The 24,766-nt window shown below is 40.9% G+C and overlaps 1 protein-coding gene across 10 annotated transcripts in view; it reads left to right on the forward strand.

The window, feature by feature from the left end:
* Positions 1–24,766, forward strand: part of PHF20 (PHD finger protein 20) — a 168,145-nt gene that overhangs the window by 14,756 nt on the left and 128,623 nt on the right. For all 10 annotated transcript variants that reach the window (XR_011647319.1, XR_011647320.1, XM_004482410.5 and 7 more), the window contains one exon: positions 7,545–7,659. Coding sequence is in view for 8 of the 10 variants with exons in the window: in XM_004482410.5 (XP_004482467.1) it covers positions 7,577–7,659 (83 nt within the window). In the remaining 2 variants the exon portion in view is untranslated. The remainder of the gene's footprint in view (positions 1–7,544; positions 7,660–24,766) is intronic.

A 24,766-nucleotide genomic window follows, 5' to 3' on the forward strand; every position in this document is an offset into this window, starting at 1 on the left:
CCAAAAAGTAATTTTGTGCTTATGCTTTAGTAGATTTGTCTACATTTATATCTTTTGTCTTTTTAAAAAAAGATTTAATTAATTAATTTATTACCCCCCATTCCCCTTGTTTGTGTTCACTGCTCTCTGTGTCCATTCATTGTGCCCTCTCTGTGTCTGCTTGTCTTCCCTTTAGGCGGCACCAGAAACCAAACCTAGGACCTCCCATGTGGGAGAAAGGTGCTCAATCATTTGAGTTATCTCTCCTCCCTGATTTGTTGTGTCTCATTGTGTTTCCTCTTTTTGTCTCCTTGTTGCGTCGTCTTGTTGCATTAGCTTACCACACCAGCCCAACATGCCAGCTATGCTGTCTTGTCTGTCTTTTTTGGACCTCCCATGTGTAGGTGGGTGTCCAGATGCTTGAGCCACATCCTCTTGCCTATGTCTTTGCTTTTTACATTAAAGCGGTACTGCCATACACATGCTTTTCTTTTTTTTTTTTAGCCAAAGGGGTGCTGATGCAAAGTACCAGAAATATGTTGGCTTTTATAAAGGGTATTTATTTGAGGTAAAAGTTTACAGTTATAAGGCCCTAAAGAGTACAACTCAAGGTACCATAAGAGGTACATTCCCACCCAAGTCAGTTGTTATTTGTAAAAGCAAGATGGTTGCTGATCTCTGTGAGGGTTCAGCTTTCCTCTCTCTCAACTTCAGGCTGGCATAGGGCTTATTTCTTTCTGGGCTTCCTCAGCTCAGCTGCTATCACACCTAGAGGAACAGACAGTTTAAAAACATAATCTCTCTTTTTGGAATTCATAAATAATCTCAAACTGCCAAAGGAGGTAATGGGGATTGAACCCAGAGCCTTGTATGTGGGAAGCAGGCATTCAACCACTTGAGCTACATCCACCCCTCATACACGTGCTTTTTTACTTAACTGTGTCTTGCAGATGACTTCATATCAGCATGTACAGATTTCCATTATTCCTTTTAATAGTTGTGCAACATTCTATTCTGTAGCTGAATCATAGTTTGTTTCATTGGGCCTCTTTTGATGGTCACTTTGATTGATTTCCAGTTTTTGCTGTAGAAATTGCAATGTTGCATTGATTGATCATCTTTACAGATAATTAGGTAAACTTCTAGTGGGGTCGTATCTATAAGAGAAATTCTTAGCAGTGGGACTCCTGGACAGGGTATATGCATTTTTGTAGCAAGTGTCAAATTGTCTCTAGAAAGAACATTCCAAATTTGCTTCTACTGAAAGTGTATGAGCATGCCCCTTTCTCCTCATCCTTGTAAACATTGGGTATCCTCTACCTTTGAAAATTTTTTTGCCAATCTGAGAAGTGAAAAATTATTATTTTAGGCTTAATTTAAGGAGCAGTTACATAACTATACACCTTTGTAATCTCCCCCATGTGCCCTTTCCTCCTCTGATAATCTGCCAATTCTTATACTTTATTCATTTTTGAGTTGTTTGACATTTTGTTCTTGATTTGTATGAAGTCTGTTAATAAATAAGGAAAGTTAATTCTTTGTCATCTGTGTTGTAGTTATTTTCTCCTAGTTTGTGTATTGTGAAAATGCCCTTTAAACTGTACTACAAAATATACATTTAAAGCTTTCACTATTGATGATACAGGAAGCAATAACTCTTAATACTACATTTAAAGCGATAAACTAGATTCTTTATCTCTATGAGCACCTAGTGTAGGAAAATTTGAATCTAAAGAAGTAATTTGAAGTCCTGCCAAGGTTTTTAAAATGGAATCTATGTAAATACAGATTGCATCAGATTTTTCTCTCTTAGTCAGTTTTCCCCTGTGTCCTTAAGGACATATTCCCTTTTTCCTTATTCTGGAAGTTAGAAAAAGATAAGGACTTGAAGAATGGATAAATTAAAGCCTCAGAATGTTAGTTCTCATGCATCTTCATAAAAATGATTTATGTTTAAATGCAAGAAATAAAAATGTACTTTTTATGTAATGTTTATTCTTTTGAATGTCCTTCTTTTGTCTTGAACTTTTTTATTTTTTATTTTTTAGTAGATTTCTTCAAATTAAATTGAAATTTTTAGATGATTTTCCTCAGTGTACCTCCCCTTCACCCTTTGTTAGAGCTCATTTATCTCTTCTCATTTTTGTGTGTCTCTTCCTTTGTGGACTGCAGCAGGGACTGAGTTGGATTTCTTTTCCCTAATTTTCAGCACAGTGTCTTAGTGATAGATACTCATAAAAAATTTGTTGAATTAATTAATGTGAAATGTAAAAAATGAATTCTGCTACCCCAGAAGGTAGAGGGAGGACTGATGATGGACTGAGATAACCATATTAGCCCTTAGTGTTGTTTTGTGTGATACCAGAGAATGAAACTTCAGCCAGATGGGTCAGAGTTAACAGTGAAAGAGGTTTTAGTCATGATTAGGAAGAACTTTTTGACAATTTAGCCTCAAGAGCAATTGGAGTTTAGGTTTACTTGATAGAAATTTCTGTAAATTGTATTTTATATTGCAGAGTATATCACCGTGCATTGAAAAATGGAACTTCATAGATACTGTTACTTGAAGTAGAATAAACACCTATGGAACATTTTTGTCTCAAAAAAAAGAACAATTGGTTTTCTTGATCCTTACTTCACTGTCTTGCTCCCTTAGTCCTGTATTTTAATGGAGGGCCCCTACAGTGCTGGGGTAAGGTGGGGTAGGTGGGGGTGGGGGTGGGGATAGGTGTGTGGTAGGAAGAATTGATTCTGCAATCTGGCAGACCTGGACTTTTTGTTCTAGGACCTGTCATTTAGCAGCTGAATTTTAGGCGAGATACTTTAATCCTGCTTTCCTTACTTGTGATAATACAATCAGTATTAACTTCTATTTATATATAGTTCTTATTTTATATTGGCCCTGTGTTAAACACTTGAAATGGATTATCTCATTTAATCCTCATATCTACTCTTTGCAGATAGGTACTATTATCATCAGCATTCCTATTTTATAGAGAGGAAATAAGGTTCTGAGTAGTTAAATAACTTGCCCAAATTCATTTAGTTCATGAACTGAGGGGTGGAGCTGGGGATTCAAGCCTAAGCATTTAACCCGTTATGTTATATTACCTCTATAAAAGGGAGCTGACCCCTGAATAGAGCCTGACAAATAACAGCAGCTCAGTGAGTGTTCAGTTCCATTCTGCCTTTTTTCTTGTCGGGCATCACCTTTTCATTTAATCTGGGAGACCAAAGTATTCATTAGAATATTGCTTGGTGTGCATGAAATCAGAGATAAAAAGGTAAATAATTTGACTTGGTATTTCAGGCAGTCCAAAATGAAGACTTTTTTTACTGGTTGGATTATATTTATGTCAGATTGAGGTCTTATTTTCCTGGAGAATAGTAGGTAAACCCCATTAAATCTCTTTGGCTCCCCCTCTCCTAGTGTCCATGTCTTAGCAGCGTCCTGCTATCATAGCTTTGCAGTTTGTTAGGGTTCATCTACCTTAGTTAGATGTGCCTGTCATTCCTGCTTCAGTTTGATTTGCTTTATATGTTTCCCAATATTAACATAGCAACCTCTCAGAATGGGTTATTCAATAGGTAGCTCATCTATTATATTACATGTGGTTTTTTTTCCTTCTGGAAAATTTCCATTGTGAAAAACTTTAAATTTAGGCAACTATATAAGAGGAAAACAACAATCCACCTACAGCTTTTCTTCTCCTCCTCTCTTTCTTCTTCTCTTTAAAATGCGAGTTGAGTTCAAGTGATACAATTTTGAATCCTGCAAATTCTTCATAAGATGTGATACTGTTATTACACATCAGATAGGAGGACTTTACCTGATTTTTTAAAAAATTAAATTAAATTTTATATATTTCTACCCCTCCTTGTGGTTTGCTCTTGTTGTCTGCTCATCTTTTTGGGAGGCACTGGGAACCGAACCTGGGACCTCCCGTGTGGGAGGGAGGGTGCCCAATGTCTTGAGCCACCTCTGCTCGCGTTTGTTGGGTCTCCTTGTTGCATCATCTTGCTGGGCCAGCCTGTTGTGTTAGTGCACTGTCTTGTTCATCTTTTATTTATTTATTTATTTTTAAAGATTTATTTCTCTCCCCTTCCCCCTGGTCCCCAGTTGTCTGCTCTTTGTGTTCTTCTGTGACTGCTTCTATCCTTATCAGTGGCACCGGGAATCTGTTTTTCTTTTTGTTGCATCATCTTGTTGTGTCAGCTCTCTGTGTGTGTGGTGCCATTCTTGGGCAGGCTGCACTTTCTTTTGCACTGGGTGGCTTTCCTTACAGGGTGCACTCTTTGTGCGTGGGGTTCCTCAACGCAAGGGACACCCCTGCATGGCAATCGGACTCCTTTGTGCACATCAGCACTGCGCATGGGCCAGCTCCACACAGGTCAAGGAGGCCCGGGGTTTGAACCTCAGACCTCCCATTTGGTAGGCGGATGCCCTATCCATTGGGCCAAGTCCACTTCCCGTTCTTTTATTTTTTTTCCCTTTCTTTCCCCCTCCCCTGCCCTGCTGTTTCTGCTGTTTGTATCCATTTGCTGTGTGATCTTCTGTATCTATTTCTCTTTTTGTCTTCATGTCTTTCTCCTCCAGGATTCACCGGGATTTGATGCTGAGGACCTCTGATGAGGACCTCTGATGTGTCAATTGTGCCACCTCAGTTCCTGGTCTCTGCTGCACTTCACCTTACTTTCCCCTTCATCTCTCTTGTTGCATCATCATCTTGCTGCGTGACTCACTTGCACGGGCACCAGCTCACTGCACGGGCACTTGGCTTTCCATGCGGGCACTTGCATGGGCACTCAGCGCCATTTATGGGTACTTGTCTTGCTGTGCAGGCATGCTTTCTCATCTTTTTCACCAGGAGGTCCCAGAGATCGAACCTGGGTCCTCCCATATGGTAGGTGGAGACCTTATCACTTAAGCCACATCCACTTCCCTTATCTTCTTTTAGAAGGCACGGGGAACTGAACCCTGAACCTCCCATGTGATAGGTGGGCACCCAACTGCTTGAGCCACATTCGCTTCCCCTATCTGATTTTTTTTTTTTTAAAACAAGTCAACTTTATTTTAAAATCTTTTTTAAAAGATTTATTTATTTAATCCCCCCCCCTCCCCCGGTTGTCTGTTCTCTGTGTCTATTTGCTGCGTCTTGTTTCTTTGTCCGCTTCTGTTGTCGTCAGCGGCACGGAAAGTGTGGGCGGCGCCATTCCTGGGCAGGCTGCACTTTCTTTCACCCTGGGCGGCTCTCCTTATGGGCGCACTCCTTGCGCGTGGGGCTCCCTTACGCGGGGGACACCCCTGCGTGGCACGGCACTCCTTGTGTGCATCAGCACTGCGCATGGGCCAGCTCCACACGGGTCAAGGAGGCCCGGGATTTGAACCACGGACCTCCCATGTGGTAGATGGACGCCCTAACCACTGGGCCAAGTCCGTTTCCCCCCTATCTGATTTTTTAACATATTAATTGATTGCAAAGATTGTATTTCTGGTGTGTGGTAGGTGTTACCCTGACAGTGCTCTGGCATTGCTTGGGCAGTCTAGAGGGAAAGTTTAGTGGGAGAGACAGAGCAGTTGGTCAGGGGTAGCCTACTGAATGAAAGTGGTTTCTTGAGCTCAGAGGGGCTACATCTCCCATCAGAACTACCACTAGGCCCCCTGATTGCGTTTAAGTCTTCACAGATTACTTCAGTGATTCCAGGAACTTTTCTTTCATGTGGGCCACTTTTCAGATAAATCACCTCATCCAATATTTTTTTCCTCAAATGGAAAATAGTTTTACTGTTTGATTTTTATCATAAAGATAAATTTTACTCATATAGAATTTTAAGAAAACAAAAAAGTAAAATACAAAAAAACTAAAAACATAAAAATAGAAACAAGAAAACAAAAAACACACAAAATATTAAAAAAAAAAAAAAAAAAAAAAAAAGAAACTCACCACTAAATGCAGTACCCAAAGGCCTGATATGAGAAAAAAAGGAAACAAGCACAAATGTACAACAGGATTGAGACTAGGAAGATGACTTTAAACTCACAGGCAATTAAAAGAAGTGGAAGAGAATATTTTGTACTCTTCTTTTGTTCCTTGCTAATAAAATTGAAGACCTGGATAAAATGCACAATTATTTGGGGAAATATAAAATGTCAGAATTGACTTAAGAATAAGTAGAAAATATTTAAAAGATTGATAAAAGAAAATGTGAATAGATCTTCTTGGTCCAGACTTCCTAATTTGTAGTACTTAAAATTCATAGCAATTGGCAGCGGACTTGGCCCAGTGGTTAGGGTGCCCATCTACCACATGGGAGGTCCGCGGTTCAAACCCCGGGCCTCCTTGACCTGTGTGGAGCTGGCCCACATGCAGTGCTGATGCGCGCAAGGAGCGCCGTGCCACGCATGGGTGTCCCCTGTGTAGGGGAGCCCCATACTCAAGGAGTGCGCCCCGTAAGGAGAGTCGCCCAGCACAAAAAGAAAGTGCACCCTGCCGAAGAATGACGCCGCACACATGGAGAGATGACATAACAAGATGACGCAGCAGAAAGAAACACAGATTCCCATGCCGCTGACCACAACAGAAGTGGACAAAGAAGATGCAGCAAATAGACACAGACAACAGACAGCCAGGGTGCGGGGGGGGGGAGGGGAGAGAAATAAATAAATAAAATCTTAAAAAAAAATTCATAGCAATTATTGCTTTTACTTGTTTCATTTGTCTGTTTATTGGCTAAATTTTTATTTTCTCCAGTTGACTGAAGGCTTTGTAACAGTAGGGACTATGTCTTTTTTGGTCTCGATTCCTGCCCTAATTTCAGACCCTTATTTAGGCCCTCAGCATTTATTTGTTGAACACATCCAGTAAAAGATTGAATTGCTCAAGGAATAATTGTATTTTGAATTTCTAATGGGTGTCCCTTATAGATGAGTTTTTCCTAAACATTGTTTTTTTTTAAAAAGATTTATTTATTTATTTAATTTCCTCCCCTCCCCTGGTTGTCTGTTCTTGGTGTCTTTTTGCTGCGTCTTGTTTCTTTGTCCGCTTCTGTTGTCGTCAGCGGCACGGGAAGTGTGGGCGGCGCCATTCCTGGGCAGGCTGCTCTTTCTTTTCACGCTGGGCGGCTTTCCTCACGGGCGCACTCCTTGCGTGTGGGGCTTCCCCATGCGGGGGACACCCTTGCGTGGCATGGCACTCCTTGCGCGCATCAGCACTGCGCATGGCCAGCTCCACACGGGTCAAGGAGGCCTGGGGTTTGAACCGGGACCTCCCATATGGTAGAGGGACGCCCTAACCACTGGGCCAAAGTCCGTTTCCCTTCCTAAACATTGTTAAGGGTGGGTCTTCTCCCAGTTCCAGAGGCTACAGGATACTGAATAATAGAGGAGGAGGAACCAGTGGGAGGCGCACCTGTGCTAGAATGACAGGCGTGAATGAGGGTATTGACAAGGTTTCCTGTAGCTGTGTGTTTTGAATAATACTGTTTGTCTATTGTGTGTAGTGAGTGAGGCTACACTCCGGGCATACTTTGCTTAAGTTTCATAAATATTTAATTGGCTTTTTCAGGAAAATAAAGGCAACCCCGTTGATGACTGAAAATGACAAAGCATCCACCTAACAGACGAGGAATCAGCTTTGAAGTGGGAGCCCAGCTGGAAGCCCGGGACCGATTAAAAAACTGGTACTTTTGTATTTTTCTGTTAATTAAAGCCCTTCTTTTGCCAGCATTGAAAAAGAGTAGTAGCTTAGGCTTTTCTGTGGTGTTTTTCTGCTTGCTGATTCTTGGAAGATGGAAGGAGACTTAAATCTAGAACCATGGTAATGTCTTTTCTCTTTGGTGCAGGGTATCTTCCTGGACCCTTTATTTATACTTATTTCCCCTTTTTGCCTGTTCATCTGAAGAAGTTATGGGAAAGAGAAACATGAGTGGCTAGATGGAAGGGAAGAGTTAATAGTGGCAGCTCTTTTGCTCTTGGCTGTTAGGAAGAAGAGAGAAAGATCAGGAGTTAGATGGAAATAGCTCCTATTTTTTTGGATGTGGTATATAGTATGGTTGAAATTATAGTCATCACACAGGGGCACTCTTGGGGTGATTGGATTCAGAAGCAGAGAGGTTGCACTCCCAGTTTTGTCATTGATTTGTAACTTCTGACTAGTAATTAGCTGCTTCAGCATCACCTTCATGTAAATGTGGACACTGGTAACATTGTTCTCACAGGGTTGTTCTGAGAATCAAATAATAGAGTATGTGGGAAAAGGCCTTATAAACTGTAAAATAATAGTCATTGAAGATATCCTAGAATTTGCTCATTTGTTAGTGCTCAGTGTAAGGGTGGGGGTTTTATAAGCCGGACCATTTTGTGTTTTCATAAGGAAAGTTTATCTCTCTTGGGGGTTATCTCAAAATAGACAGGTTTATCAATTCCTAGGGCATAGAAAGAGAAGACAGGGAAGAGAGGCCGAGAAATATTTGGGGCAGAAAACTGACTCCACTGCTTTTTGGGCTTTGATCTTCAGAATCAGAGACTCTTTGAGCCCCTAGTTGTTTTTAGGCTGTTTGTATTAGCTATAGTCATTTCCTTTTTGATTTTTAATCTCTTTTTACGCTGTTCTTTTCCTCTTTCAGTGTAATGTTATACTAGTCAGAAAATAAGGAGTGTTTTTAAATTTTTTTCTTTATTCTCCGGAACGATTTCTTGCAGCTTTGTTAAATTTTGCCTATACTACTTTTTGTAAGGAATAGATTTTAGACTCCTAAGTCAATTATTTTGAGTTTATTGGACTGCTAATATTTTCTTTCTTGTGTCACCTTATTTTAATTTTGCTTATGCTTATATCATATTTTTTTCAAAATGTTTGCAATATAACATTACTTTGTAAAATAGAAAAAAGTTAACTTTTAATTCTACCTACCTGATAGGATAGACTTATTTCTGTAATTGTATAAAATAGTTGCAGTCAGGGATTACAGGACTTTTATATACTCATTTTTTTTTTCAATTATTATAGCACGATGTTGTTACATTACCTTTCTGTTCTCTTGAGTGGATAAATTGTATTTTGTATCACCCTTCTACCTTTGTAGAACTTTTTTTGCTGCCAGTTTTCTGTATTTATTGATTCATTTATTAATTTGGCAAACTTCATGTCAGACAGGGAATGGAATGCTACCCCTGCCTGCTTTGGGGCTTGTAAGAGAGATAACTGGTGGCTGGAGTGGTCTGGTCAGAGAGGACTGTGTATGGGGCTAAGGAAGCCCATGAAGGGAAGAGCATTGCTTTGCTGGGGCAGTGGGAGATGCTTCTCAGAGACAGCAGGGTTGGAGCCACGAGCAGTAAACATTTGGACACAGTCATGTTTTCTGGGGAGGGCGTGTCCGTGCTGCAGGATCAGTTCCAAAAGTTTTCTGGCTAGGTGCTTTCGGATGCAGGTGACTATACAGAGAGGTCCAGATAAGTTTGCTGCCTCGAATGGCCTTCCAAATCAAAGTAGCATATCAACATCCCAGACTGTAGCGTTTCCGTCAATGTTTTAAAGCCATAAGCTGGTGTAGTCACAAATGCCTATAATTTATCAGAGTGAGGTGTTCTGGATTAGAGTCTCAGTGCTCTAATAATTGACTGAGTTTTCTTGGTGAAGTCACTTTACCTCTCTGAGCTTCAGTTTCCATGCTGGCAAAATTGGGAATTATACGTGAATTGTTATGTAGATTGGATGGGATCCTTTGCAAGTGTTTTGTATTCCATATTGCCAGGAAAGCACAGCCATTAGTTTTCTTCTTTATCATGTTTTTACTGTAAAACTGAAAACTTTGTGACAAGCTTGTAAGGATTTTTAGGAACAAAAGTCTGAAGTCTACATTTAAAAGAGAATCCTTGGACTAGGAAGGTAGTAAGAAATAACATTTGATGAGTGCTGGGTGTCGTGCACTTCATAGGTCATCTCACTAATTCTTTGAATTTATAGTCCCATGGGGGTATGGGTGCTGTTATCAGCCTCATTTTATTGGTAAGGAAAAGGCTCAGGGAGATGAAGTCACTTGCCCAAGGTCACACAGTGATGGGGCTAGGGTTTGAAGTGAGGTACACGGAGTTTCTCAAAAATAACCACAGCTTTCAGTGTCTTAATTTCTGATTCCTGATTTTAGAGGGAAAAAACCACATTCTGACAAGGCTCATCTGAATTCGTAATCTAGAGGGCTGGATGTTTAAAAGGGCATTATTACTTGTTTCATTATTGCTTTGATTTTGAATGCTTTAGCCAAAAATAATGGAGGGCTTCTTTTATTCTCTCTAGAATGAAAGCGATTGTGTTTTCACCCTAACAAATTCATTTACATTATAATAAGTCGGGTTTTTTTGCAGGGTGGAGTCACACTGTGTGTGTGTGTATGTTTTCAGTTCATGAGAAGAAATGTGGTGTCCGTTTATTTCCTTGTGATTTTTCACCTCTGAATATTTAGATTATTAGTTCTTTTGGGATTCTAAAGTAAGCAGCCAACTTGTTATGAAAAATTTTAAATGTAACAAAAAACTGAAGGAATATTGCAGTGAACACCATATCATCCTCCTGTATTCACTAATTATGTTAATATATCTACCCCATTTGCTTTATATTTATTGTAATTGAATAAAAAAATAATAATTCCATTTATCTAATACCCAGATCATATTTAGATATTTCATTTGTCCCAAGAATGTTTTTATACCTTTTTTACCCAAAATGCAATCAAGGTTCACACATTACATTTTTGTTTTTGTGTCTCTTCAGTTGTTCCTCCCCTTCCCCCAGATGGTTCGCTTGTCTGTTTGCTCACTGTTTTTGCTTGTTATTTGTGTTCATCTGCTCATTGTGTGTTTTTCTTTAGGAACCGAACCTGGGACCTCCCATGTGGGAGGTGAGCATTCATCTGCTTGAGGCACACCTGCTCTCTGCTTGTTTGTTTTTGCTCATTGTTTGCTCATTGTTTTTGCTTGTGGTTTGTCTGTCTTCTTTAGGAGGCACCAGAAACCGAACCTGAGACCTCCCATTTGGGAGGCAGGTATTCAGTTGCTTGAGCTACATTTGTTCTCCTCTTCTGTTGTTTTATTTTTCCCTGATTGAACCCAGGACCTTGTACATGGAAAGCAGGTACTCAACCACTGAGCTCCCTCTGCTCTCGCCCCATCTTATCTATTTTTAAAAAAAGAGATTAATTTAATTTATTTATTTCTCCCCACCCACTCGTTTTGCATTTCCTGTGTCTGTTCATCTTCCTTGTTTCTTTGGGAGGCACCAGGAACTGAACCCGGGATCTTTGATTTGGGAGGGAAGTGCCTAATCACTTGAGCCACCTCTGCTCCCTGCTTTGTGTCTTTCATCATGTTTCCTTCCATTTGTCTCTTGTTGCATCAGCTTGCTGTGCCTGCCCATTGTATCAGCTTGTGCCTGCCTGTCCTGTCAGCTCACCATCTAGCTTGTCTTCATGTAGGAGGCACTGGGAACCTCTGCTCCCTGCTTTTGTTGTGTTTCTCATAATGTTTTTCTCTTGTGTCTCTTGTTGAGTCATCTTGTTGCATCAGCTTGCTGTGCCTGCCAGTTGTGCCTGCTCATTGCTTTCTTTAGGAGGCACTGGCAACCAAACCAGGGACTTCCCATGTGGTAGGTGGGAGCTCAATTGCTTGAGCCGCATCCACTTCCTCTATGTACTTATTTATTTATATATTTTATTTTTTAAGAATTTATTGAATTCTGTTACTCATACATTAACATACACGAACAATAAGTGTATAGTAAGTTGTGAACTTATAAAACAAACGTATGTAACATCATACAGGGCTCTCATACCTCACCCTACCACCAATACTGTGCATTGTTGTGAAACATTTTTAAATAATGATTCAAGAGCATCCTCAAAATATTACCGTTAACCAAAGTATCTTATATTTGGTGTATTTTCCCCCATCTCAACCTATTATTATTATTGTTGCTGTATCATTTATACATGAACATATATAAACAATAAGTATGTGGTAAAAGTTGTGAACTTACAAAGCAAACATGCCTAATATCATACAGGGGCCCATACATCAGCCTACCACCTGCACCTTGCATTTTTTACAAATTATCAAATTTGTAATTTTTTACAAATTATCAAAGAAAATTGTCAAAATCTTACTACTAACTATAGTACTTATATTTGGAATATTTTTCCCCCATCACACCCTATTATTATTTTTTAAATTTATTTTTATGACAGGAGTTGTAAACTTATAAAACAATCATGCACATGTATAGAATTCCCATGCAATACCCCTCTATCAACACACCACACTGTGTTAGAACATTTGTTATAGATTATGAGATAATATCATCAGACTACTCCCAGGTCCATAGCATACATTTGGCACACTTTTCCTATACTCCTCCATTGTCAACACAGTACATCTTTGACATAGAACATATTACTGTTAACCACAGTCCATAGTTCACCCCTTGTATTTTTCCCATGCTTCTCCACATTCAGCACCACCCTTCAATAGTGATGTACATCTGCTCTAGCTCACCAAGGACACTCTTGCATCTGTACCTTCAACCACAATTCTCATCCACCTCTGGGTTTATTGTGTTAGTCAGTCCCTAGATTATTCTCTAGCTTTCTTTCAATTGGTATTTACATCCCTAGATTACCCTTTTTATCCACATTCCCATTTATAAATAAGTTGTTACTCACTATAATGTGTTACCATCAACTCTATACATTTCCATACTTTTATAGTAAAGTTAATTAAAACTTCTACATACAGTAAACATCAGTAGTCCATCTTAGTTCTCTTCTTGCCTCCTTTAGGAATCCACCACCTACCAGCAGGTCTTGAAGATATTTTCCTACCTTTTTTTCTAGGGTCTTTATGGTTCTTGGATTTATATTTAGGTTTTTGATCCATTTTGAGTTAATTTTTGTATAATGTGTGAGATAGGGGTCCTCTTTCCTTCTTTTGGCTATGGATATCTACTTCTCTCAGTACCATTTATGGAATGGTTTGTTATGCCCAAGCTGGGTAGGTTTGATAGGCTTATCAAAAATCATTTGAGTGGGAAACAGATGTGGCTCAAGCGATTGGGCTCCCACCTACCATATTGGAGGCCCTGGGTTCGCCTCCCAGGGCCTCCTTGTGAAGGCAAGCTGTCCTGCGCCCATGGAGAGCTGATAGCCCGTGCCTGCAGAGAGTTGGTGCAACAAGATGACACAACAAAGAGAGACAAGCAGACACAGAAGAAGAATGTACAGCGAGTGGACACAGAGAGCAGACAGCAAGCAAGCCGCAAGTGGGGGGGATAAATTAAAAAAAAAATCACTTGGCCATAGATGTGAGGGTCTGTTTCTGAACCATCAGTTTGGTTCCCTTGATCAATTTGTGTCTTTATACCAGTACCACGCTGTTTTTACCACTGTAGCTACATAATATGATTTAAAGTCTGGAAGTGAGAGTCCTCCAACTTTGCTTTTCCTTTTTAAGGTGTTTCTGGCTATCCGGTACCCCCTTACCCTTCCAAATAAATTTGATAATTGTGTTTTCCATGTATTTAAAAAATGCTGGTGGAATTTTTATTGGGATTGCATTGAATCTGTGTATCAGTTTGGGTAGAATTGACATCTTAATGATATTTAGTCTTCCAATCTGTAAGCATGGAATGTTCTTCCAATTATTTAGGTCTTTTTAAATTTCTTTTAACAATGACTTGTAGTTTACTGCATACAAGTGCTTTATGTCGTTTGTTAAGTTTATTCCAAAATATTTGCTTTATCCTATTTTATTTTCACCACTCTTTTGACACTTTTAGCTCCAAATCTTCATTTCTAGACTCTCTTTCAACCTCTCCCTCCTGACTTTTTTTTTTTTAAGATTTATTTATTTCTCTCCCCGCCCCCCCGTTGTGTGCTCTCTCTGTCCATCCGCTGTGTGTTCTGTGTCCGTTTGCGTTTTTATCAGTGGCACCAGGAATCTGTATCTCTTTTTGTTTTGTCATCCTGCTGCGTCAGCTCTGTGGGTGTGTGGCACCACTCCTGGGCAGGCTGCACTTTGTTCGCATGGGCCAGCTCTCCTTGCGGGGGCACACTCCTTGCAAGTGGGGCTCCCATATGCAGGGGACATACCTGTGCCTTGTGCGCATCATCACTGCACGTGGGCCAGTTTACCACAAGGTCCAGGAGGCCCTGGGTTTGAACCCTGGGCCTCCCATATGGTAGGCGGATGCTCTATCAGTTGAGCCAAATCTGCTTCCCCCTCCTGGCTTTTCTTTTCAGACTGTAGCGTCCTTTAGTATTTTCTACAAAGCTGGTCTCTTGGTTACAGACCCTCTCAGTTTCTGTTTATCTGTGAATATTCTAAACTTTCCCTCACTTTTAAAAGACAGTCTTGCTGGATATAAGATTCTTGGCTGGAAGTTTTTCTCTTGCAGTATTTTATTTTGTTTTAATTAATTAATTAATTAATTATCTCTCCCCTTCCCCTGCCCCCCCCAGTTGTCTGCTCTCTGTGTCCATTCGCTGTGCGTTCTGTGACCGCTTCTATCCTTAGCAGCAGCACTGGGAATCTGTGTTCTTTTTTGTTGCATCATCTTGTTGTGTCAGCTCTCCGTGTGTGTGACGCCGTTCTTGGGTAGGCTGCACTTTCTTTCGTGCTGGGTGGCTTTCCTTATGGGGCGCACTCTTTGTGCGTGGGGCTCCCCTACGCGGGGGACACCCCTCTGAGGCACGGCACTCCTTGGTGCATCAGCACTGTGCGTGGGCCAGCTTCACACAGGTAAAGGAGACCCAGGGTTTGAACCACAGACCTCCCATGTGGTAAGCGGACGCCCTATCCATTGGGCCAAGTCCGCCTCCCTTCTTACAGTATTTTAAATATATCATACCACTCTCTTCTTGCCTCCATGGTTTCTGGTGAGAAATCAGCACTTAATCTTATTGGGTATCCCTTATATGTTATGCACTGCTTTTCTCTTGTTGCTCTCAGAATTCATTCTGTCTTTGGCATTTGACACTCTTGATTAATATGTGTCTTGGAGTTGGTCTATTCAGATTTATTTGAATGGGAGTATGTTCGGCTTCTTGGACACAGATATTTAGGTCCTTCAGTAGGGTTGGGAAATTTTCTACCATTATTTCTTCAAATATTCCTTCTGCCCTTTTCCCTTCTTTTCTCCTTCTGGGACACCACCCATGACACGTATGTTTGCATATCTCTTGCTGTCATTTAGTTCCTTGAGAACTTGTTCAAATTTTTCCATTCTTTTCTTCACTTGTTCTTTTGTATGTTTGCTTTCAGAGGCCATTTCTTCACGCTTACCAATCCTTTCTTATGCCTCCTCAAATCTGCTATTATATGACTCCCGTGTATTTTTTATTTCATTTGTTGTACCTTTCATTCCCATAAGAGCTGCTATTTTTCTCTGTATCCTTTCAAATTCTTCTTTGTGCTCATCTTTGTGCTCATCTAATGTCTTCTTAATAACCTTAATCTCTTTAGTCATCTCATTGAATTTATTAAGGGGATTAGTTTGGACTTCTGTGATTAGTTGTTTCAACTCCATGTCTTCTGGAGGCTTACCTCGTTCTTTTATCTGGGCCATATCTTCCTGTTTCTTGGTGTGGATTGTAATTTTTTATTGGTGTCTTGGCATCTGGCTTACTAGAGTATTTATTCTGGGTGCAATTTCTCTCTTTAGTTTAGGGCTTTCTTGCCGTTTCTCTCTTGCTGGTAGTTAGTAGGTGCCAAGGATGTATGTAGTTGGTGGTGCATGTTGTGGAGGTTCAAGCTGCCCTTGTTGCCCCAGGGATAGATGAAGCTGCTCCCAATTTTCTCCTTTGCCAGGCCTAGGGATAGAGCCACAGCCATGTGTTATAATCCAAGTCATGCAGGCCTAGACAGTAGTTGCCCAGAGAGACTGATGAAACTTCATGTCCTTTTCTCCCCCACCTGGGGCAGGGATGGAGCTGTAGGTGTGGGCAGCAGTCTGTGCAGTATGGGTGCAAAATGAAGGCACTTGCCCTGGTAGATTTCTGACTGATTGTTCTGTGCCAGCCAGATGTTACTGCAGTTACCCAGAGAGGCTGGTGCAGGGCTCACCTCCTTCCTCCCTTCTAGACTTGGGGCTGAGGCCTAGGGTCTCTACTATCCCTATGATTTTTGGTCAGCCTGGCTTACCCTCGTTCTGGAGTCAGAGTCAAAATGGTGGCTACAGGCCTCTTTCCAACTTGGACAGGTTCAAACTTTAGCTGTTCTTAGGATTATACTTTAGCCCGCTGAATTTACTGATCAGTAGCTGAAGTTGGTGCCCAACTGTCTCTTCTTCCCCACTTTTGGGAAGCGGAACTTCCAATTCCAGCTGTGGAATGGTTCCCGAGGCAGCTTTTGCCACCAGTAGAGAACGGGCACCGGCCTCTATAGTGTGGAGTGGTCTCTTCACGAATGTTCTCTACAGGTGGGCAGTCTTCTCTTTCTGTCCCTTCAAGAATGTTAGAGGATGCTCTTCTAGTCTCCTGGAGCCTCCTAATCAGTGTTTTAGATAGCTCTGGGTGTTTACTAACTGCCCTGTAGCAAGAGCTGACTCTAGGAGTGCCTTACTCTGCTGCCGTCTTTCTGGTTGTCCCCCACTTCCTCTATTTTTAAGAGTTACAAACAGTTGTATTGTAAAATATTCTTCATTCTCAATTGGTCCCATTTTTTTCTCACGATGAACTTAATTTGATTCTTTATGTTCCCATATATATTCTGTATACTGGAATTTAGATGTAGACTTCAGATTAAACTTTTGCCCCCGAGTATCTGTATGGTGGAAATTGTATAATGGCATGCTACTGAGCATCTCTTCTTAACTCCACATTCATTGGCATCGTATTTCTTACTTGAAATATGCCATAGTAAGAGTGTTTTTACCACAAAAAATTGACAAACAGTACAAATCAATGCCTGATTTGTTGGTTTGTTGATTGCCTAAACTTAAGGGTGTTTCAGTGGTGATGCTGTGTACCACACATCAAGGAACACATAAAGTTAGGTTCTCCTGCTATTTAAGGTGATCACTTGGATGAGGTAATCATTGCCAATTCTTAACATTAAAAAAGCATATGGGGGGAAGCTCAGTCAGCTGTGGCTCAATCAGCTGGGCTCCCATCTTATCATACGGGAAGCCCTGGGTTCGTGTCTCGGGGCCTCCTGGTGAAGGCAGGCTTACCCGCACACCACAGAGAGCCACTGGCCCGCAAATGCCGTGGAGTGCCACCTGCTCTGCAAGCGCTGCAGAGAGCCAACTCAGCAAGATAATGCAACAAAAAGAGGGACAAGTAAGGAAAAAAAAATCACAGAAGAGCACACAGTGAATGGACACAGAGAGCAGACAACAAGCAAGCCGTAAGGGGGGGGATAAATAAAAAAAAAAAAATACAGACACTCAGAACACACAACGAATGGACACAGAGAGCAGACAGTAAGCAAGCCCAAGATGGTGGGGGAGGGAATTAAAGAAAGCATATTGGAAACTAACTGATGTCGCTCAGTGGTTGAACTCCAGCTTCCCACATAAAAGGTCCTGGGTTCAATCCCCAGCCCCTGGTACCTCAAAAAAATAAATAAATAAAAATAAAGAGATAGAGAATGATGGATCATTCTATGTGTGTGTGTGTGTGTATATATATATGTGTGTGTGTATATATATAAAGGAATATGTGGGAAGTGGATGTGGCTCGAGCAATTGGGCTCCCCTCAGGGTTCAATGCCCTGGGCCTCCTGGTGAAGGCAAGCTGGCCTGTGTGGCAAGTTGGCCCACACGGAGTGCTGGCCTGCAGGGAGTACGTGCAGGAGTGCTGCTGTGTGCAGGATTGTTGCGCCGAGCACGAGTGCTGGCCCTCGTGGAGAGGTGGTGCAGCTAGATGATGCAACAGAAAGAGACACAGAGGAGAAATAATAAGAGACTCAGCAGAGCAGGGAGCTGAGGTAGCGTAAGAGAATGATTGCCTCTTTCCCACTCCGAAGGTCCCAGGATCTGTTGCCAGAGCCGCCTAATGAGAATATAAGCAGACATGGAAGAACACACAGTGAATGGACACAGAAAGCAGAGCATAGAAGGAGGGTGGAGAAATAAATAAATAAATAAACCATAAAAAAAAAAAAGGCATATGTTTCCTCGTTTATATAGTAAATAGTCAGTGGGGATACATAGGAAATAGTGGGGGTACTTAGGTATGAGTTAATGTCCTGTTACCTCCTCCCCTCCCCCACTTACCTAATGATTTTAGCATCTATTGATAATCCTTGCCCAAGTCATTATTACACTGGCTGTGGAAGAATGGTGATTTTCTGCTTTTGTCATTCCATTGGTATTTTATTAGATGTTTTTATTAGCAGGCCGATCTTCTGTAAGAAGAGGTTGTTTTGCATTTTTTTTTCTTTTTTCTTCTTTCCTTTTTTAGGATCACTAGGGCCTCAGATTATTCAGCATGCTATTACAGTTGCCAGTCAATTATATTAATTATTCTCTTTGGTGCTATAATTATCCCAAATTTTGCCAGTGGAAGACCCTTTAAACTGGCTTCTTTGTTCTTTTAACACACAACTGTTATTTCTTGAGCATTTTCTTGCTTACACTAGTAGGAGTTTTAGACTTGTCCTGCCCCAGACCCTAGAGTCAGCCATTTTTCCAAGGAGGGAGGGGTCCTTTTAGGAGGAAGTGTTATTTAGAAATAAAGTTTTGGGCACTGACTGTGTTTATTGCTGCTAGTATGTCATTGCTCTTAGGCTCTTTCGTGGGTGGAACTAAGAAACATTTTCTAAAATTGTGGGTTCATTCTGATATTTCCAATTCAAATTCAATAGTTCTGAATTTATATTTTGATTATTTTGGTCTTTTTTCTTCTACTAAAAATCTGTTCCTAATCGCATTAATGTATTTACGTATGTGTCTTATTCTACATTTTTCATAAATTCCAAAGTTACAATACCAGTATTAACTACTGACACTTCTACTGCATGAAATTTAAGTTTTTTTTTGGCCATTTTTAAAAGTAGATAGCCCACTAAGGATAAATTATTTTTAACATATCTTAAGTAGAATTGCAAATTAAATGAGTTCTTTTCTAATACCCTTATAGTCTGTAATTTTATTTGTGGATCTTTAAAAATTATTTTTTTAGTATAGTAAAATCACTTTTGTGTGTGTGTGTTGGAGAGGATGTAGGAAAATGGGAACACTCATTCATTGCTGGTAGGAATGTAAAATGATGTTGCCTCTGTGGAAGACAGAGCGCTAAGTCTAGAATTACCATGTGACCTGGCAATATCTCTATTGGGTATATACCCCAAATAATTGAAAACACGGACTCCAAAAGATATTTGAACACTGATGTTCATGGCGGCATTATCCACAGTTGCTAAAAGATGGAAGCAACCCAAATGTTTGTAAATCAATGAATAGAAAAACAAAATATGGCATATACATACAATGGAATATTATTCAGTATAAAAAAGAAATGAAGTCCTGATACATGCAACAACACGGATGAACCTTGAAGCCATTATGCTGAGTGAAATAAGGAAGACACAAAAGGACAATTATTATATGATCTCACTGATATGAAGTAATTAAAATAAGCAAACTCTTAGAGTTAGAATCTAAATATGGGTTACCAGTGGTTGTGTTGAGGGTAGAGAATGGGGAGTTAATGCTTAATTTGTACAGAATTTCTGTTTAGGTTGATTGTAAAGTTGTGAAAATAATTGATCAAGTGGGACAATATTTTGAGTGTAATTAATAGCACTGAATTATATTTGTGAATGTGGTTAAAGGGAGATTTTAGGTTGTATATATGTTATTAGAATAAAAATTAAAGGATAAAAGATAGGACTATATAAAATATCACTTTTTTTTTGAGGGGGTATACAATCCTATGAGTTGTAATACACACATAGATTCTTGTAAGCACCACCACTAATAGATACAGAACAATTTCAACACCCAAAAGAATTCTCTCATGGTGCAGTTTTCCAGTTTGTAATTTTTTGATTTGATTATTTTGTTTATTTGTATGTTTTCTCCACTAGAATGCAAAGTCCTTGAAGGGTAGTGTGTAGTTTGGGTTCTCTAAGAAGCCATGGAAGAGATTTATTGGGGAAAAATGTCTGTAGGGAGAAATGGGAGGGGCCAGAAGAGGCCGGGAGAACTGTCAGACTTTCATGTAAGCCTGACCCTTGTGGAAGAGAGAGAAGGAAGGAAGGCTGGGTGAGTAAAGCCTTAGACTGTAGTATGGTGTTAAGAAAGTTTTGGTAAAGCAGATGGGAAGTCCTCAGTCCAAAATTGCTGTCAGAAGAGTCTCATCTCCCAGGAAGGGTCTTGCTTTTAGTAGCCTCTGTGTAGTCGTTAGCTGGGAGTAGCCTGTGGGAAGCATGGCCTTGGCACAGAGGTGATGATGCCACTGGGGTCATTTACTTGCCCTGCACTTAAGAGGTGATAGGTGCATTTTCATGGCCATCACAACTGGGCTGTTTTGTTCACTGATACATCCCCATACCTCAAAATTGTACCTGGTGTGTAATAAGTACTCAATTAACTATTTGTGGAATGAGTTCCAGATGACCATAGGAAAACATTTTCTAGGTTGTTAAGCCTGAAGGAAACTTTTTTTTTTTTTTTTGGTACCACAGAATTAGGTAGCAGTTTTCTAAAGGACATACCACTTAGTCAAGGGCTGACTTTGTGCCAGGCTCTCCACATGCAGCTTATCCATTAAATCTTCTGCACAAGCTATGAGGATGGCTTATGTTTCAGTTTTACAAGTGAGGAAAGAAACTGAGTCTCACAGAGGTAAAAATTCCTAATCTCAAATTATAGAGCTGGTGAATGAGAGAACTGGGATCTGTTGATCTGATTCCAAAGGCCTGTCGTGCTTCTCAGGTGGTTCCTTTCCTTGGTGATATTTTTCTGAATGCTTTTCCTTATTTTCTGGATTTGCTGCTAGTTGTAACGCTCCCCCCCAAAAAAAAAACAAAAACAAAAAACATGGAAAGAGTTAAAAGTACATGGTAGATGGTGGACTTGGCCCAGTGGTTAGGGCGTCCGTCTACCACATGGGAGGACCACGGTTCAAACCCCGGGCCTCCTTGACCCGTGTGGAGCTGGCCCATACACAGTGCTGATGCGTGCAAGGAGTGCTGTGCCACTCAGGGCTGTCCCCCACGTACGGGAGCCCCATGCGCAAGGAATGTGCCCCGTAAGGAGAGCTGCCCAGGGCGAAAGAACGTGCGGCCTGCCTAAGAATGGCGCTGCCCACACAGAGAGCTAATGCAGCAAGATGACACAACAAAAAGAAACAAGATTCCTGTGCCACTGACAACAACAGAAGCGGACAAAGAAGACGCAGCAAATAGACACAGAGAACAGACAACCGGGGTGGGGGGGGAAGGGGAGAGTAATAAATAAATCTTAAAAAAAAAAAAGTACATGGTAAAACTCATGTAACAGTCGAAGTGTATGGAGACACAGAGTGGTGGTTGAGTCTCTCTGCATTTTTAAAAAAAGATTTATTTATTTATTTATTTATTTTCTCTCCCTTTTTCCCTGCCCCGCACGCCCCCCCCCAGTTGTCTGTTTTCTGTGTCCATTTGCTGTGTGTTCTTGTTTTGTCCTCTTCTGTTGTCAGCGGCATGGGAATCTGTGTCTCTTTTTGTTGCGTCATCTTGCTGCATCAGCTCTCTGTGTGTGCGGTGCCATTCTTGGGCAGGCTGCACTTTTCTTTTGCACTGGGCAGCTCTCCTTACGGGGCGCACTCCTTGCATGTGGGGCTCCCCTACACGGGGGACACCCCTGCGTGGCAGGGCACTCCTTGCGCTTGGGGCTCCCCTACGCGGGGGACACCCCTGCGTGGCAGGGCACTCCTTGCGCGTATCAGCACTGCGCATGGGCCAGGTCCACATGGGTCAAGGAAGCCTGGGGTTTGAACCACGGACCTCCCATGTGGTAGACGGACTCCCTATCCACTGGGCCAAGTCCGCTTCCCGAGTCTCTCTGCATTAATGCTTCATATTTAAAATAGGAGTATAGTGTTTAATTTTGTCTGTATTGCTCATACAGAAGCCTGTTTTTTTTCTCATCCTTGTTTACTGCACAGACTGTACTGCTGTTAAATTAACAATAATAGCAATGACAGCTAATGTGTATTAGTGCTTTGCTATGTGTCAGGTATGCTACTGATTGCTTTGGTTGCTTTATATGGGCTCTTTCATTTAATCCCTATATCAATGCTGGTTTGAAACTTTGGCTCATACGTAAAGTGACTTGACCAAGATCACAGACTAATTAGTGGTGAATCTGAGACTCATCTGGTTCTGTTTAATTACAGTGTTCTGTGTACCTTACCAGAGTTTATTTGTAAATCACCCAGAATAGTTTTTCCTCATTGTATAGGCTCCCACAGAAATCATGGAATTAGGGTCTTAATTTTTTTTGAGAGGGGTATTTGTTAAATACAGATTTGGATTTTCCATGGAGATTGCTAGTTCTAAAATCAGTTTTTCTTTTGTCATCTCACCAGCAGGCTGTGGAATATTGATAATAATCCAGTTTCTCATTTTGGATCTACTACTTTGGACCAAACTTTCCACATAGCCATTTCCTGCTCTGTTGAGAGGGTAATCCTGCCTGCCCTCTTTTCCTCTGGGGCTGTGTAGATGAACTGAATAATATGTGAGAGGCTGTGGTTTCCTCTTAGTGGTGCTTGGTGGATAGAACGGAAGCTGCTTGTTCTCCCTGGTTTTGCCTTCCTGTCATCTGTCAGGAGCATACCATCTGCCCTGAGCAGTAGGCCTAGCTTTTCCTGTTCTTGCTCTGAACACAGTGAAAAAAGCTCCTTCTGTCTGTTGCTTTCCTCACCATTTGGCACATTTCTGCCACTGTGTTTCCATTTGAGTTGATCATGATTTCCTTCTCTTTCTTATACAAAGGATTTTAAATCTTGACATGGTAATTTCCTTAGATCTTTCTTTTTTTAAATTTTTAAGTTTTTATTTAATTGCCTTTTTTAAAAAAGATACATAGATCACAAAAAATGTTACATTAAAAATATTAGAGGTTCCCATATGCTCTTTACCTCCCCCACTCCTCCGACATCAACAACCTCTTTCGTCATTGTGGCGCATTCATTGCATTTGGTAAATACATTTTGGAGCACTGCTACACCGCATGGATTATAGTTTACATTGTTGTTTACACTGTCCCCCAGTCCATTCAGTGGGTTATGGCAGGATATATATAATGTCCTGCATTTTTCCCTGTAATATCATTCAGGACAACTCCCAAGTCCCGAAAATGCCCCCCCACATCACACCTCTAATACCTCTCCCTGCCCTCAGCAGCTCCCGAGATCTCTTTCTTTACTGTTTCTTTTTTTTTTTTTTTTGTACTAGGCAAGTCTGAATTTCTGGTTCAGATCTCTTCACATCTTGTGCCACTTTTTTCGTTGTTTTTAAGTAATCTTTTTCCCCTGAGCATTCTGCAAATGTGTAGAGTCTCTACTGTGTGCTATGAAATGAAGAAAAATCACATAGGTCCCTCAAGAAGTTTAGAAGCTAGTTGGCTTTGGCCTTTATCATTGATGCCAAGGATTTTTAATCATATTTTCTCTTGCTTATGTCTTTAAAAAAAATTATTTATTAGAGCAGTTGTAGATTTACAGAAAAATCATGCAGAAAGTTCAGAGATTCCATATACCCCACCTCTCACACTCAGTTTTCCCTGTTAACATTTTGCATTAGTTTGGTACCTTTGTTAACATTTGTTATAGTTGATGAAATATATTATAATAATTGTTCTATTAGTTATAGCCCGTAGTTAACATTAGGGTAAACTCTTTGTGTTCTAAAATTCTTTGTGTTCTGTTTTTATTTTTTCTGGTAATCTATATGCATCCTAAAATTTCTAAAGTTTTATCTGCTTTCAAATGTGTAGTTCAGTGGTTTACAGTGTTATGCTTCCATTATCATCTCTTGCCAAAACTTTTCCATCATCTTTGATGGTTAGGCTAATGTGTCAACTTGGACAAGTAAACAACTTGTCTAGTAGTTTGGTCAAGCAAGCACTGGGCTAATTATAATACAAGGGCATTTCATGGACTTAATATTTATTTTAAAGATTTATTTTTATTTATTTCTCTTCTATCCCCCCACCTCAGTTGTCTATTCTTTATGTCCATTTGCTGTGTGTTCTTCTGTGTCTGCTTCTATTCTTGTCAGCGGCACTGGGAATCTGTGTCTCTTATTGTTGCGTCATCTGGCTGCATGTGCGGAGCCATTCCTGGGCAGGCTGAACTTGCTTTCACACTGGGCAGCTCTTCTTACGGAGTGCACTCCTTGCACGTGAGGCTCCCCTATGCGGGGGACACCCCTATATGGCACGGCACTCCTTGTGCACATCGGCACTGCACGTGGGCGAGCTCCACACAGGTCAAGGGGTCCCTGGGTTTGAACTATGGACCTCCCATGTGGTAGGCCGATGCTTTAATGGTTGAGCCAAGTCTGCTTCCTCATGGGCTTTAATCAGCAATGAGTTGATTGTGCATACATGGCTGGTTAAGTCTACAGTCAACTGAGGAGATAGCAGTCAACAGTGAGTGATGTCTTATCTAATCAGTTGAGGGCCTTAAAATGGAGAAGAGATTTCAGCTTTCAGAGAGAGAGAATTCCCATCTCTACTTCATACCACCATCATCTCTTGGGGAGCTCATCAAGGACCTTCATCAGAGCCCCTGGTTTGCAGCCTGC

Source organism: Dasypus novemcinctus, chromosome 24 (genome assembly GCF_030445035.2).
Source record: "Dasypus novemcinctus isolate mDasNov1 chromosome 24, mDasNov1.1.hap2, whole genome shotgun sequence".
NCBI lineage: Eukaryota > Metazoa > Chordata > Mammalia > Cingulata > Dasypodidae > Dasypus > Dasypus novemcinctus.